General features: G+C 46.5%; 1 protein-coding gene across 6 annotated transcripts in view; it reads right to left on the bottom strand.

Annotated features, from left to right (window-relative positions):
* The window catches only part of UBR4 (ubiquitin protein ligase E3 component n-recognin 4), a 2,945,062-nt gene that overhangs the window by 2,013,025 nt on the left and 917,938 nt on the right, over window positions 1-14,099 (bottom strand). For all 6 annotated transcript variants that reach the window (XM_069611069.1, XM_069611071.1, XM_069611072.1 and 3 more), the window contains exon 31: window positions 8,898-8,998. In XM_069611069.1, coding sequence (XP_069467170.1) covers window positions 8,898-8,998 — 101 coding nt within the window. The remainder of the gene's footprint in view (window positions 1-8,897; window positions 8,999-14,099) is intronic.

The following is a 14,099-nucleotide window of genomic DNA, read 5'->3' as shown; positions in this document are numbered from 1 at the left end:
AGTTTTTGCACACCTTGTGTTGAGGGCTCTTCAACCACTGGCCTTAATGGAGGCTAACACTTGACAAGAAAGGGCAGCCAAACCTCTCTTGAAAGTTAGTAATGTGGAAAAAGCAACAAGGCTCGGCTATCAGATGGGGGCAGTAAGCTTTCACGAAGTTAAAGATAATTCACACACTTAATTCCAAAAAATACACCACTCTGACATTTTGAAAAGAACAAGTTACTTACCAACTGGTAACGTTCTTTCGATTGGATGTTCCTCCAACGTATTCCTCATCTTAGATGTATTCCATCCAGCTTTGCTGCTCTTTGGGAAAAAAAAAAAAATTCGGCAGAGGGCGCCGTGCGTCGATGTCGTCGAGTTGATGGTCCCTCGAAGGCCTCCGTCGAGGGTGACGTCAACGGGTGTATAAGTAGCATTCGCGGCACCCGTTGGCCTCAGTTCTGTTTTTCCCCCTTTTTATCTTTGATCTTGTACTGTGTAGACTGTGCCGGCAGACAGGTATGAGCCTTGCGAGATTTGAGATGGCAATAACCTGGAAAAATCTACAGAGGGGTAGGCTGGGAGAGCGATGAGGAATACGTTGGAGGAACATCCAATCGAAAGAACGTTACCAGTTGGCAAGTAACTTGTTCTTCGAGTGGATTGTGTCCTCCAACATATTCCTCATCTTAGATAGACTCCCAAAGCAGTATGGACAATTCCTCTGGAGGAGGGGGTAGATTTTTCGATACTCTTAGATGGCTGAGTATAGTACTGCTTTCCCAAAAGTTAGCTCCCTAGTCTGGGAAGCATCCAGGTTATAGAATTTTGAGAAGGTGTGTAGCGAAAACCAAGTTGCTGCTTCGCAAATGGATCTTATTGGAACACCTATTTGAAGGGCTGTGGAGGAGGCGATGCCTCTAGTGGAATGAGCCCTTAACCCTTCCGGAGGGTCTTTTTGAGCTAGTCTGTAGCATTCTGAAATGCAAAGCACAATCCAGCGTGAAATTGTCCGTTTTGTCACTGATTTACCCAGTTTCCTTCCTGTGTAACCTATAAACCGCTGGTTGTCCACTCTAAGTCTGGAAAGTCTAGAGATGTAAAAGCTTAAAGCTCTTTTCGGATCCAACCTGTGTAATCTTTCCTCCTCCTTCGACGGATGGGGTGGAGGATAGAATGCGGGTAAGACAATTTTCTGACTTACGTGAAAATCAGATATTACTTTCAGTAAAAATGATGGTTTTACCCTCAACACAACTCTGTCCTTATGGAACACAGTATAGGGTGGCCCAGAAGACAGCAATTTGCTCACTCTTCTTGCTGATGTTAGAGCAACCAAGGCGGCTGTTTTCCAGGTTAGTAATCTTAATGGACACGTGTGCATAGGCTCAAAAGGAGCACAGATCAAGAATTTTAGGACTAAATTTAGATCCCAGATCGGTACTTGAAATGGGTGAGGAGGAAACACATTAGTGAGTCCTTTTAAGAATTGTATTATCAAAGGAATTTTGAAGTAGGAGCATTCTTCCAACGAGCGCTTGAAAATGGAAAGCGATGCAAGGTAACCTTTTATTGTTCCAATATTTAGACTTCTATGTGCTAGGGTCAGAAGGAAAGAGAATACTTCCGGAACAGAACATAGAAAAGGATCGACATTCTTTTCTCTGCACCAGTTGCAAAACTTTTTCCAACGGCAACGGTATAGAGACTTCGTTGCTGGCCTTCTTGCCGAAAGCAACACCTCCATAACGTCATCTGGAAGGTTCCAATCCCTGTATCTCAGCCTTTCAGATACCAAGCAAGAAGGTTGAGCGTTTTGACCTCTGGATGGAGAACCTGACCTTCCATTTGAGAGAGAAGGTTCTCTCTCTGAGGAAGACGTACTGGAGGGCAGAGGGACATGTCTAGAAGGTCCGGGTACCACGTTCTCCTGGCCCAAACCGGGGCAATTAGGATCATGCGGCTCCGAAACCTTCTCAGCCTCCTGATGACCTGAGGAACGACGGGAATCGGAGGGAATGCGTACAATAGTGGGTAATTCCACTCCACCACAAACGCGTCCCCTAGGGCTCCTCTCGGGGGAAATTCCCTTGAGCAATACCTTTCGCATTTTCGGTTGATTCCGGTTGCAAACAGGTCTACTTGAGGGGTTCCCCAAAGGGCGAAGATCTCTTGAATGACTTCCTGAGCCAGTTCCCATTCGTGGGATACCGTGCTCTGCCTGCTCAAAGAATCTGCCGTCATATTCTCTGTCCCACCTAGATGAATTGCCGTTAAAGAGATTCCCTCCTGAATCGCCCAATAAGAGCTGCATTGCTTCTCTGCACAGGGGTAGTGACCCCACGCCTCCTCTTGTTTAGGTAGTGCATGGCCACTGTGTTGTCCGTCATTATCAGGACATTCTTTCCCCTGACAGATGGCAGGAAGGCCTTCAGCGCTAGTCTGATTGCCCTCAGCTCTAAAAGGTTGATATGTAGTTTGGACTCCGATGGAGACCAACGACCGCTGATTGTCAAATCGTTGGCATGAGCTCCTCACCCCAGGAGTGAAGCGTCCGTCACTACTGTTGCCAAAAAGGTTCTCCTTTTAGGATGTTCTCTGTACAGGTCCACCATAGAAGGTCTTGTCTGACCTTGTTCGGAATCTGAAAAAGATCCGTCATTTGACCCGAGAACTGGGACCACTGAGTCTTTAGGGCCCATTGAAGGGACCTCATCCTCAAGCTTGCCTCTGGCACCAGAAAGATGCAGGATGCCATGAGGCCGAGCAACCTTAAAAAGTGGTAAGCCTGGAGATTTTGGGCATTTTGGAATTTGGAAACGATCTGAAGAATATCTTGAGCCCTCAACTTGGGAGGAGAGCTCTTTCCCAAGGACGTGTCTAATACAGCTCCTATGTACTGAAGCTGTTGGGAAGGTGTCATCTGTGACTTCTTGAAATTGAGGGAGAAGCCCAGTTTGTGGAGGAAGTAGCAGGTGCCTTTCAGGTGATCGTGCTTGTTCGGCAGAGCGCGCTCTGATCAACCAATCGTCCAGGTAGGGGTAGACATGAATTCCCCTCTCCTGAGGTGCGCTGCCACCACTACCATTAACTTGGTGAAGACCCTCGGGGCGGAGGTCAACCCGAAAGGCAGACCTCGAAACTGATAGTGTGAATCGCCAACTACGAACCTCAGGTATTTTCTGTGTTTGAGATGAATTGGCACATGAAAATAAGCATCCTGGAGGTCCAATGACACCAACCAGTCCTGGAGTTGAAGGGCCTGAAGGATCTGAGAAAGGGTAAACATCTTGAACTTGTGCTTCCTGAGGAACTTGTTCAAGTTTCTTAAATCCAAGATGGGTCTCAGTCCTCCGTCCTTTTTGGGGATCAAAAAATACCGGGAGCACAAACCCTTGTTCCTTTCCGCTGCAGGTACTGGCTCTATAGCACCTTTCTCCAGCAAGGTTAGAACTTCCTGCTGTAGGAGCGGGTTTGAAAGTTTCAACGGGTATCTCCTCCCTGGTGGATTGCTTTGAGGTTGCTTTAAAAAAGGAAGGCAATAGCCTTGGGCTATTATTTCTAGAGCCCAAACATCTGAAGTAATGGCTTGCCATTCTTGCAGATGCTGTGACAGCCTGCCTCCTACAGGTGTTTTGTGGTGCAAGTCCTCAAAGTGGTTTTCTGACGGATGTTGCAGCTGCTGATGGCAAAGAGGCAGCAGCTGGAGCTCGCTTAGCACGTTTTCCTCATCCACCACGAGTGGCCTTTCTTTGGCCCCTTTGACTGGCTATTCCTCTCGTCTTCCCGTATGAGGTGTAATAACAATGGGATCGTCCCCTCCATGATTGCCCTTGCGCACGAAAATGCTGAGGTTGCCTAATAGCAGCTCCTAAGGATTTTGCCGCTGCTTTTGAGGTCTGCAACCTCTCAAGGCTCTGGCCAGCCTTGTTGCCAAAAAGGTGAGACCCGTCAAAAGGCATGTTTAGGAGGCGGTAACCACGCAAACCTGCACATTACCGTGCTAGTGCCCATGGACCTGCTTACACTATCCGCAGTGTCCAATCCAGATTGAAGGGATTCCTGCATGGCCTCCTTTCCATCTCCAACGATGGCTAGGAAACCTTCCCTTTCTTCCCCTTCTGGTATGTGCTCCGCCGCCATTGCGATGCACTCCCATAGAGTGTACGAAAATTTTGCCAAGGCACGTGTGGAGTTGGCAGATTTTAATGCCATGCTCCTGGCTGAAAATACCTTCCGTGCCTAACCATCCACACGCTTATCGTCCCTGTCTGGAGGGATAGACGGGTACGCAAGTTTGTTGGAAGCTGTGGCTGCATGTATGACCAAACTCTCGGGAGTTGGATGTTTTGACAGATAGCCGGGGTCGCTACTGGCTGGGCGGTATTTTGATGCGAGGGATTTATTTACCGTAGGAATAGAACCCGGAGTTTCCCAATTTCTGGCCACCCTGTTTTGTAAGGCTACATGAAAGGTAGTACTGGGTCTTCAGTGGGACCATGGTCCAATATGTCTTAAATCGTCCTGGACGAATTGGGCTGGTGGTCTAGCCCATCCCAAGTAATCTACCACCTTGGTCATTAACTGACAGTAAAATGGACTGGCATGCTCTCCTGGATCTGGTCTACCGAAGTCATTCTCAGGCGAGGTGTCAATGCTACTTGCATTGTGTAAAGACTCCACCAAATCCCTCATTCTGCTTTCCTCTGAGATCAAGCATTCTGGGACATTTGGGGTGCCATACTCCAATCCAAAAGGTACATTTTCCTCCTCTGATCTCTCCTGTGCCTCAAAAATTGAGGTCAAGGATTTGAAAAACTCCTTCCTAGGGAGAGGCTTGAAAACCTTCACTGGGAGAGGAGGAGGAAGAGGTGTAGTACCAGGCTCTGAAGGAATTACATGTTTAACTTTTTCCTTCTCCATTTCTGGCTGCCCTGGCTTGGTTGGAGCCTTTGGCGCCGAGGGTTTCGGCGTCAATGACATAGTGGTCGTCGACAGGGTTTGCTTCGAGGCGGCCGTCGACTGTTTCCCCTTCGAGGTGTGAGATGTCTCGGACGGCGTCAGTGACCTCGAGCGGTCGACTCGACTGTATCGCTCGGCGTCCTGGAAGGTTCCGTATCCTTCCTTTTACGATCACCCGGGCTCGATGGCGCGCGAGTGTCGAAATTTTTTTTCCACGAAGAGCAGCAAAGCGGGATGGAATACATCTAAGGTGGGGAATACGTTGGAGGACACAATTCACTCGAAATATACATCTTAATTATGTTACACATATAGATGTCTATCAGCGCACATGAGTACTAGAAAAGGAAATGTCTTAAAGGGCTCATCAGCCCAATGTCTTTAGTTGGGCCCACTATCTCAGATAGATGCAGCGTTTCTTGGAAAATGCATGACCATATTAGGAATTTCCTGACCTGATAAGGCAGGAAGGGGGCCAGGAAACAATGTGGCGAAGGAACAAGCCAAATGCTTTGGGGCATGACCATTTTAGAGCACTAACCACATTTAGTAGCCAGACGTGGTAAACGCGAATGTGCACACCAAAAATATTGCAAAAATGTATCTGCTGCCAACAGCTCGTCTTTATGCACATATAAAAGTAACCCAAAGTCCCAGTGTAAAAAGCAAGGGTTTTACAAATGTATCCCCATGCACTTCAACTTAAGATGCTGTGTGCACTGTTACCAAAACAGGTAAAAAGTAAAACAGGTTTCCCAGTACTGATGGACTGATGGACTAGTCAGTTTCTCCATGGCAAAATGAGAAAAGAGGCCAGGGAAGTGACTTCTCTGTAAAAAGTCAGGACAGCTCAAAACCAAAAGCAAAAAGTTTGGGGGTGGGAGGGGCCATAGAATACAGAGGGAACGTTGCCTAAAAGAGAAATCGGTCCTAACAACCAGAAATCAGGACCCAAAACATACAGGCAAGGGGGAAGCAGACCAGGGATCCAGACAGTTTAACCTACCAGTAAAAAGGTCCTAAAAGCCCATAAGGCCAACACTGATGACACATTGAGTGAAGCCCTTTAGCACATAGCATTAAAATAATACATATGCACACATGATTATTGCCGATTAGCGGGTGGAAAACTATTTCTACTTACAGCACAATGCTCACAAAAAGGAAAAATAAGAATGCAGTTTAGTAACAATTATGAGTGCCATTTACTCACAGTAAAAATAGTCCCACAGTTACTAAAATGAGTTATAGTGTAGCAATCCTTCACAATGGGGGGGGGGGGGGAGCATGGCATTAAAAATACATTAAGATTCCCTAATAATTACCAAAAATGTGGTTCTTTATGCAGAACTCCCGAACCCATTGTGGAAACAGGAAACATGTCCTGGGGCAGGTAGGTAAGCCCACAGTCACTTTGGAAGAGTTTCAGGGGAGGTAGAAAGTTCCATAGAAGTTAACAGAACAAAGTCCATGGGTCATCCGCTTGCGTAGAGGCAAGTCTGCTTCCCGCCCTACTAAAGGTGCAGTTTATGTGGCAAATTGCCACAGGGAGGACCAGAGGAGACCCCAACCAATCGAGCCAGATATCAATTGAAGAACCAGAAGCCCAGGGATAAATTGCAGCAAAGCAGGAGGATCCAAACATTAGTCAATGGGAAACGTGATTGAGACTCTCCTACAAAGAATCTCGACCCTGGAACAGAGAACGCCACGGGTGAGTATCAGGAATAATCGCCACCTCAGTACACTCAAAGTGGAAGTTTCCTCAAAAACTATTGCAACACGGCGAAACACTGTGTTTAAGTACGAGCTTCTATCCTAAGCATGGTTTACAGGATCCGGTGCCCAGGGTCTTGAACCTTTCACCATCAACAACCGCCATTACCAAGGATAATGGTGAAATGCCTTCCCATGATGACAATCTTCAAGCCAGGAGTTAAGTATTGGGCAAGGAAGAATGAGGAACCCATGAAGATGGATCTACGTAACTTGTTTGATAACAAAGGGTGCATCCAAGCAGAATGTTCCCAGCGCTGGTGTAACGGCACTGGTTCCCTTAAGGTGTCCCAAAGAGCATTCAGGTGGGCTGTTTGTATCCAAACCCCTTTCAAGGTGGCGTCAGCTTCCAGCACCAAGGCAGCAAGCAGACCCTGGTGGAAAAACTGTTGTAAACTGTTGCAAAAAAAGGTTCAAGCATTGAAGACTTGATCCACTGCAAAGGAGGAGGCAGATGGAGAAATAATGAAGCCCAAATTGTGCCACCAGGAGCAGAAAGGCCAAACCAGGATATGCTGAAACTACTCCACTCAGCCAGTACGGCCAAGTGAGAGCTAAAAACAACAAAAATTATGGGAATCAGTTGGAAATCTCCTTCAGCAGGCCCACTTCTTCCAAGCTTCAGAACAAAGCAGCAAGGGAAGGATGCAGGGACTAAGCATAGGTGGTGCCCGCATTGATGGAACAGAGCCAATGATCCTAAAGTAAACCCCTACATGGCTATGGCATATTCCTATTAATTCCCTATATTGTGGCAAAGAGAGCAACACTAGGGGACCACCCCTGCAATTCCCAGCATGCACCACCAATAAGGAGGAAAGTGTGGTCCTATTTTGGGCCAGTGTACATGACGTCTGCCAGCATATCCTCTCCGTGATCAGCAGTGTCCAACACCCAAATATCCAGGGTCTTAGCAATCCTTGTTCGGGACATGCACGGCACAAATGCAACATTAGTGCCCATCAGTACCTTCCCATTGAGGACCACCTCAGGCAAGGTATCTAGACCTCTGGCGTCGTGAAGGTCTTTCGGCACCTCATCTCACCTTTTTTCAAAGTCACCCCTAGCTCTGTAGTAATATTCTTCCTAGTCAACAATAGCTAAACACATCTTTATTTGGAAGGGTGTCCACTTTCCTAAGTGACTCCCAAGTTGCATCCTTCACTTCAAAGCCAATCTTTTTCCAACCAATCTCTGGCATTCCTCAAATCACTGGCCGCGCCGGTTCTGTGTCAGGTTGGCGCCATCCCAACATCTAGTGGTGCCACTCTCGATCCCACAGTAGATGGAGCAGTACCTAGCAAACCGATCCACAATCTGTGTGCCTGGCTGATCACCACTTTGAGATGACCCTATGCTGCAAAGTCACACGGCAACCTGTATCAAGATCTGTGCTGTACAACAGTCATGATAGCAGTAGAGACAGGCATTGTTGGCTCTGGAAGGGCACCTGCGTACATTGCCAACATCTCCAGCCCATAGGAAACCAAGTCCCCCAAAGATGCCAGCCCAACCAACATGATGGGGAGGTCCTGGACTGAATCAAAGGTCTTCCTCCACCTTTTTCCTTAGGTTGATACGAATGGCTGTGCTTTGAGGATTGAGAGGCGAGCTCCTCCAGAGATCTCTAATCGCGCTTCCTCTTGGAACCCGTAGAAGGCTTAACATTTGCAAAATAAGGAATTTGCAGAGGCGATGGTAACCATTGTGAAAGCAAGAAAAGCCATTTTGGCCACTACAGTGGTAAAGGAAATACCACTTTGTAAAAAAAATCAAAGATACACAAGATTGCATGTAATATAATGAACCACGGCCACCAGCCTGTCTGGGTTATTATTATGGGTAAAATACCCTTATAGGTGGTACTGCAGATTAATCATGTTCCCCCTTTCATTTTACTTTAAGCTAGATAGCAGTGCTACACAATAGACATCATGGAGAGATGCGGGGGGTGGACCCCTTGCAGCAGCAGCCTTAAATACCAAATAATGACCCCAAAACAAAATTAGTGTAGCTAGGGAGCAAGGGTGAAAAAGCCCCACACCAAAAACAGGTCAGGATCACACAAAAGGTTGGCAAATATGGGATTCACTTTGCAAGAGACATAAAAGCTTCAAAAAGAAAATCTTTAACACTTTGGCTCAACACTACAACAAATTACATTCAGGACTTACTTAGTTGAAAGAGTTTAGTGAAGAATTTTAGGACACGGTTGCAGAATTTTGCAGAAAGGTTGGCATTCGCTGTCGCCATCATGATCTGGACTAGCTCCCCACTAAAGGAAAAAGAATGAATTAAGCAACATTTCCCAGTAGCTTGAACCAAGCAAAAGCAGGAATTATCACACACAGCAAAAAGGAACAATGTTACTTACCTCTATCAACGTTTCACTTTTCGATCAGTTAGAAATGTGCATGCTCCAAATGATCCCAACAAGAATTGGTTGGCTACAGAATAGTCTAATGTATAATAACTTAAAAAGAGAACATTGTGGAGGCTCAATCGGTTTCTGTTCAGTGACGGCTCACTGACACACACAGGAAACTCCATATAGATGCACAACATGACATGCAGCAGAAGATTACTTAAATTGACGACAAGTTTGTCGAACAATAAAAGTTTTAAAAAATGCATACGTTTACTAATATCGCCTTCATGAAACAAGTCTGGAGGGGAGGGGCTTGTGACTACCCAGGAATATAATTACAGGGTTCCTGTTGAGATGGTTCTATGTCTAAATACTGCCCGTTTAAGGTCGCAAATCAAAAAGGCTTCATTTATTAGGCCAATTTGGTGTGGCCTTCAACAGGTGGGAAAGTTTCAATTTCTGGAGTTTTAACCCCAAAGACCTTAACCTCCCCCACCCCCCGAACATCCTGTCTGCACCCATCCCCTCCCGCATTTGCAGGATTTACTTTTAATGGGACCGTCTCTCACTACCCACCACTCAAACCACACACTTACCTTCCTCTCTATGCTAGCGTGTTCCTTCTTCCAGGGAGCTTCAAAGTTGGGCCTGTCGGTGATTGTGCGCACTTGTGTGCGGTGTGGTGCAAGGCTCAACCTCAGATCTCTCCAGTCTTCTATTCACAGTCTTCTGTGGCCACAATCTTTAGTTCTCGGGCAAAAGGCCATGAACAGTTGAGATGGATTTTTAGAATCAACCTTGTGGGCAGACTGAAAGCCCACCCTGTTCTGGTGAACAGAGAAAGACACTAATGTCCACCCACTCTATCTTAGTGGTCTCTCCTGAGCAGCAAAGCTTCGATATAGGAAGTGTGAGAGTAGTTACAGTATTAGTTAAGCACACAGAGATGTCTGAATAATAAGAATTAGGTAGAATGTATAAAAATACAATCATTTATTTAGGCCTTGCACAAATTCCAACTAGTGAAAAACCATAAGTAATCACCGTGGGCCAGTAGGATTTCTCAGGGGCAATGCGTTAGTCTTGGAAGCAAGATAACACAGAGCAACAGGTTTGAATCCCGGTCACGTGCTTATAGACTCTGGTAATTAGCATGTCACAAGAGATTAAGTAACATACTAAAACATTCACTACAACTATGTACACATTCATATTGGTGTGCTCTGCTAAACGCAACAGCACCTCACTATTAGAATACAGTTGAAGCAATTCATAATACGAGTAGTTAAGAAGATAAAAAATGAGGTAAGTAACCATCAGTTAGAGAACAAATATGTTGAAGATAAAAGTTAGAAACCCCATACAAAGCATTATAAAATAAGGCACTAGACCAAGTCCTTCCCTAGCTAGAAAAGAGGGGGCTGTGACGACTATTCGTCCCTTATTCCCAGAAGGGAGCCACTACCTTTGAGGCTAAGGAGGTGAGCCTGCTAAGCAAGACCCTCCCTAGGGGTCTAGGAAAATGAGACCTCACTGGAAGGGACTCCCTCTTGGGTACAAGGACTTCAATTCCTGTAGGGAACTCCCTGTCCACAGTACATCGTCTGCCTACATGGGACTCGGAAAGACTGTTACTTCTGTTTTGGACTCTTCCAAATATTTCTTTGGCTTCAGGTAATGCTGGATCTCGCCTAAACTCCACAGTCAAAGAACAGCGACACACCTTTTTGCTTGTGATGACGTATATAAAACAACGAGAAACTTGGAATGGAAGAGAAAATCCTTCGCAGAGGCGAGCTTCTGATGGTTGGATGTACTGGAGGGAAGGCGCCACGGTACACCAAAGTCCCAGTGGTAGTGTGAGGAGCGAGCCAACTGTTAGCAAGAGGCCAGAAAGCTAGCGTCCTGGACGGCAACTAAGCCGAAGTTGAGAGATGGAGAAAGTGAAGAGACTGTCTCACCTGGTGGTGCGACCACACAGAAGCTGTTGTGGGCCTGGGACCCACAAACAGACACTGATACCAGAGCGCAGTGGAGAAGTCAGAACCCCAATCTCCGCAAGAGAAGTATACCAGCGGCCAAGCAAGGGAAGCAAACGCTTCCAAAGAGATAATGCCGTTGAGTGGGGCAAAACTGTATAGAAGGCTGAGAACGTCTAAAAGGTTACGGGATCCAGGAAAACCTTAAGGGGCAGACAGCCAACTGAGGCACCGCTAAAGTAAGCCGACCAGATGGCCAAAGAGCATTCAAGAGCCCTGGAGAGAGACATTTTTATCCAAGGCTGGCAAAGCCAGAAAGGTTATAGGACCAAGGAAAAACTGAACAGGCAAATGCCCAACCGAGGCCCAGCTAAAGCAGGCCCAATTGAGGAGCAAAGAGCTTTGGGGAGCCCTGGAAAGAAAGCAAAGCTTAATAGTGCCCTAGAGTCACAGGTCCATATGTAGTTCTCTTCAGAAGGCTAGGAGTGTTTAAGAGTCTGAACAAGAGGTTGAAAGCCAAAGGAAAGTTGGTTAGTGTTCCAAAGTTAGATAACTATTGAAGCAATGTACTTAGCAGACACCCTCCCAATCCAACCACCTTAGAGGAAGCCAAGGGGAGGATCCTTGATCAGAACACAACCGTTTGTGGTCAGACAAGCACAGGGTGGACGGGGGGGGGGGTAAGGCTATAATGCACGTTAAACTCTGAGAAGAGACAAGGGGCTTGGGGAGGGGAGGTTAGAATAGGTATGTTTACTCAACCCCTTCACTCCTATTAACCCTGCGGCGTTCCTGAAATCACTGCGCTCCCCTTTCTCTTACCTCCTCAGTTCCGTTGGAGGAGGTCCAAGGGCTTTGGGGCAGAGGTCACTTTCGTCATCGGGTTCAGGTTTCAGCTAGTTTGCGGTTCCATGCTCAGATAATTTCTGGACAATGGAAAACTCTTCTGGACTGAATAAAGGGGCACCACTCCAGCACCTACCACAGATGTCCCCATGACACAATGCATGTAGTGATTAGCAATGGCCACTTAGAAGAAATGAATGCAGTCAACCCTTGTGGCGAGAACAAAAACTGCTCCTACAATGCCCCACTTCATGGTGGAGACCTGTTACTGCAGGCGGGTTGCTTCTTATATCTTAAGTCGAGGATTTGCAGAGCTCAAAGGTTCAATTCTGGCCGACAACTGATGAAGTAATGTAGCCCAAATTGAAGCTGCTCATTCCACAGTATGGTTACAGGATACCTCCAAAGGAGGATCCTCAAGCAGGGGTCAAGACTGGTTGTGATCTCCAGTCCAGGGGTCGAAGCACAGGTGAAGGCCTTAACGATATATGCTTCCTCCAGCATAGGAGCTCCTACAACAATGGAGCACTCCTGCTCAACATCTGCACGAGACGGACCACAGATGCCACAAGTTGCTACGACGCACCTTGCCGACCCTGCAGCCATCGCCCACTCCGCAATGGATGCCGACATTGCTCTAATGCCTCGTGGAACCAGGCCCCCCCTCCATTATGCCTTCTGATTGGCTGGCCGCAGCCTGTTTGCCTGGCCTACCACTGATGCCTGAACTTGTTCAAGGCCCCGAGGTCCAAAATGGGATACAGGCCTCCTGCTTCCTTGGGTACCAAGAAATAACCAGAATACCAGACCAACCCACTCTGTTCGGGAGGTACTTCTTCCACGACACCCTTCAACAACAGGGCTCTCAGTTCTCCTGGAGCAGTTCCGTTTGTTGGAGAGTGAAAGGTTGTCTGCCTGGGGGCTTCCGTAAGAAGGGAAGATAGTATCCTCCTTGGATGAGCAGCAATGCCCAAGCATCAGAATATCTCCCACCCCGAATTTTTCAGGTAGGCCTGCCTGTGTATAGCTGTAGCACACCCCATAGCTCTGCCCAGACAATTTACGGCATCCAAGCACGATTTCAGGCTGGCTACCTCCTTGCCGTCCTTCACTAAGCACAGAAACCCTTCCCACATTTCCCCTTCTAGGATGTGCTCTACAACTTCTTGAATCAACCCCCAGAGGCCGTGCGTATACTTGGCAAAAGCACACACAGCATTAAGAAACTTGCAATTGTGTTCTACATGTGTTACTGTGTTTTAGTACTTACTTACCTTGCAAATATTTAACAGTGCGCCGTACTGTATATATTAACTGACTATCTTTATATATAAACCTGAATGTATGTATGGGTGTATGTTTGACCGGCTATACAAATACACACTGTTGAACCCACGTCTACCAAATTTTCATGGATTCCTCTTTTTTCTGGGGCAAGAGTGTAGTCTATATTTGGACGCAAAGAATTCACTCCGTAGACAACATTGTTTGCCGATGCCAACCCCGATACACTACAGTAGGTATTAGAAGGAGGCAAAATATGGAAAGTGTCTGAAGGTTTGACTTGTTGGTTATTCCTTTGAAAAGTAAAGTGTTCATTCAAGCATTTTTAAAGTGAATAAAAAAAATGTTTTTTTTTTAATCACGCCACTGCAAATATGGGAAAAGGCAAGGTTACATTTTACTTAAGTTCATTCACGAGAAGAGAGCACAATCAATCTTTCTTGCACATTTTCTCAAATGTGCTGAAGCCATTGAGTGACAAACATGTCGCACAAAAAACATACATTACTTGGAAAAGCTCCATCTGATGCAAAGAGAAAATCAATATCAAGACCTTCTGAAACGCAACAAACAGCAGCACGACTTGCCTGCCAGAGGACAAGAGCAACTTTTTCTCCAGGGCAAATGAGATGCCAGAGCAAACAGAAGCAAGCCTTGCTGACATGAGAACAAGAGCAACATCCTCCAGGGCACATGAGCCGCCACTTGATCAGGACACAGGCACTGCCGGGTACCCCAGCTAGTTTTTTATACAACTTTAGTGAAGTAATGTTTTCTTGAATAAGTATGCTCAGAATCCTTTGTACCTTCCTACAGCCCTCCTCCCCTCGTAGACTAAGCCTGAAGGAACAGCCATTTTACCAAACCTTTGTGTCAATCAGGCCAAACTGAAGAGTTGA

This window comes from Ambystoma mexicanum, chromosome 8, assembly GCF_040938575.1.
Source record: "Ambystoma mexicanum isolate Mex_15411 chromosome 8, UKY_AmexF1_1, whole genome shotgun sequence".
Lineage (NCBI taxonomy): Eukaryota > Metazoa > Chordata > Amphibia > Caudata > Ambystomatidae > Ambystoma > Ambystoma mexicanum.
The sequence above is the reverse complement of the archived record's forward strand: the minus strand, read 5'-3'. Positions and strand labels throughout refer to the sequence as shown.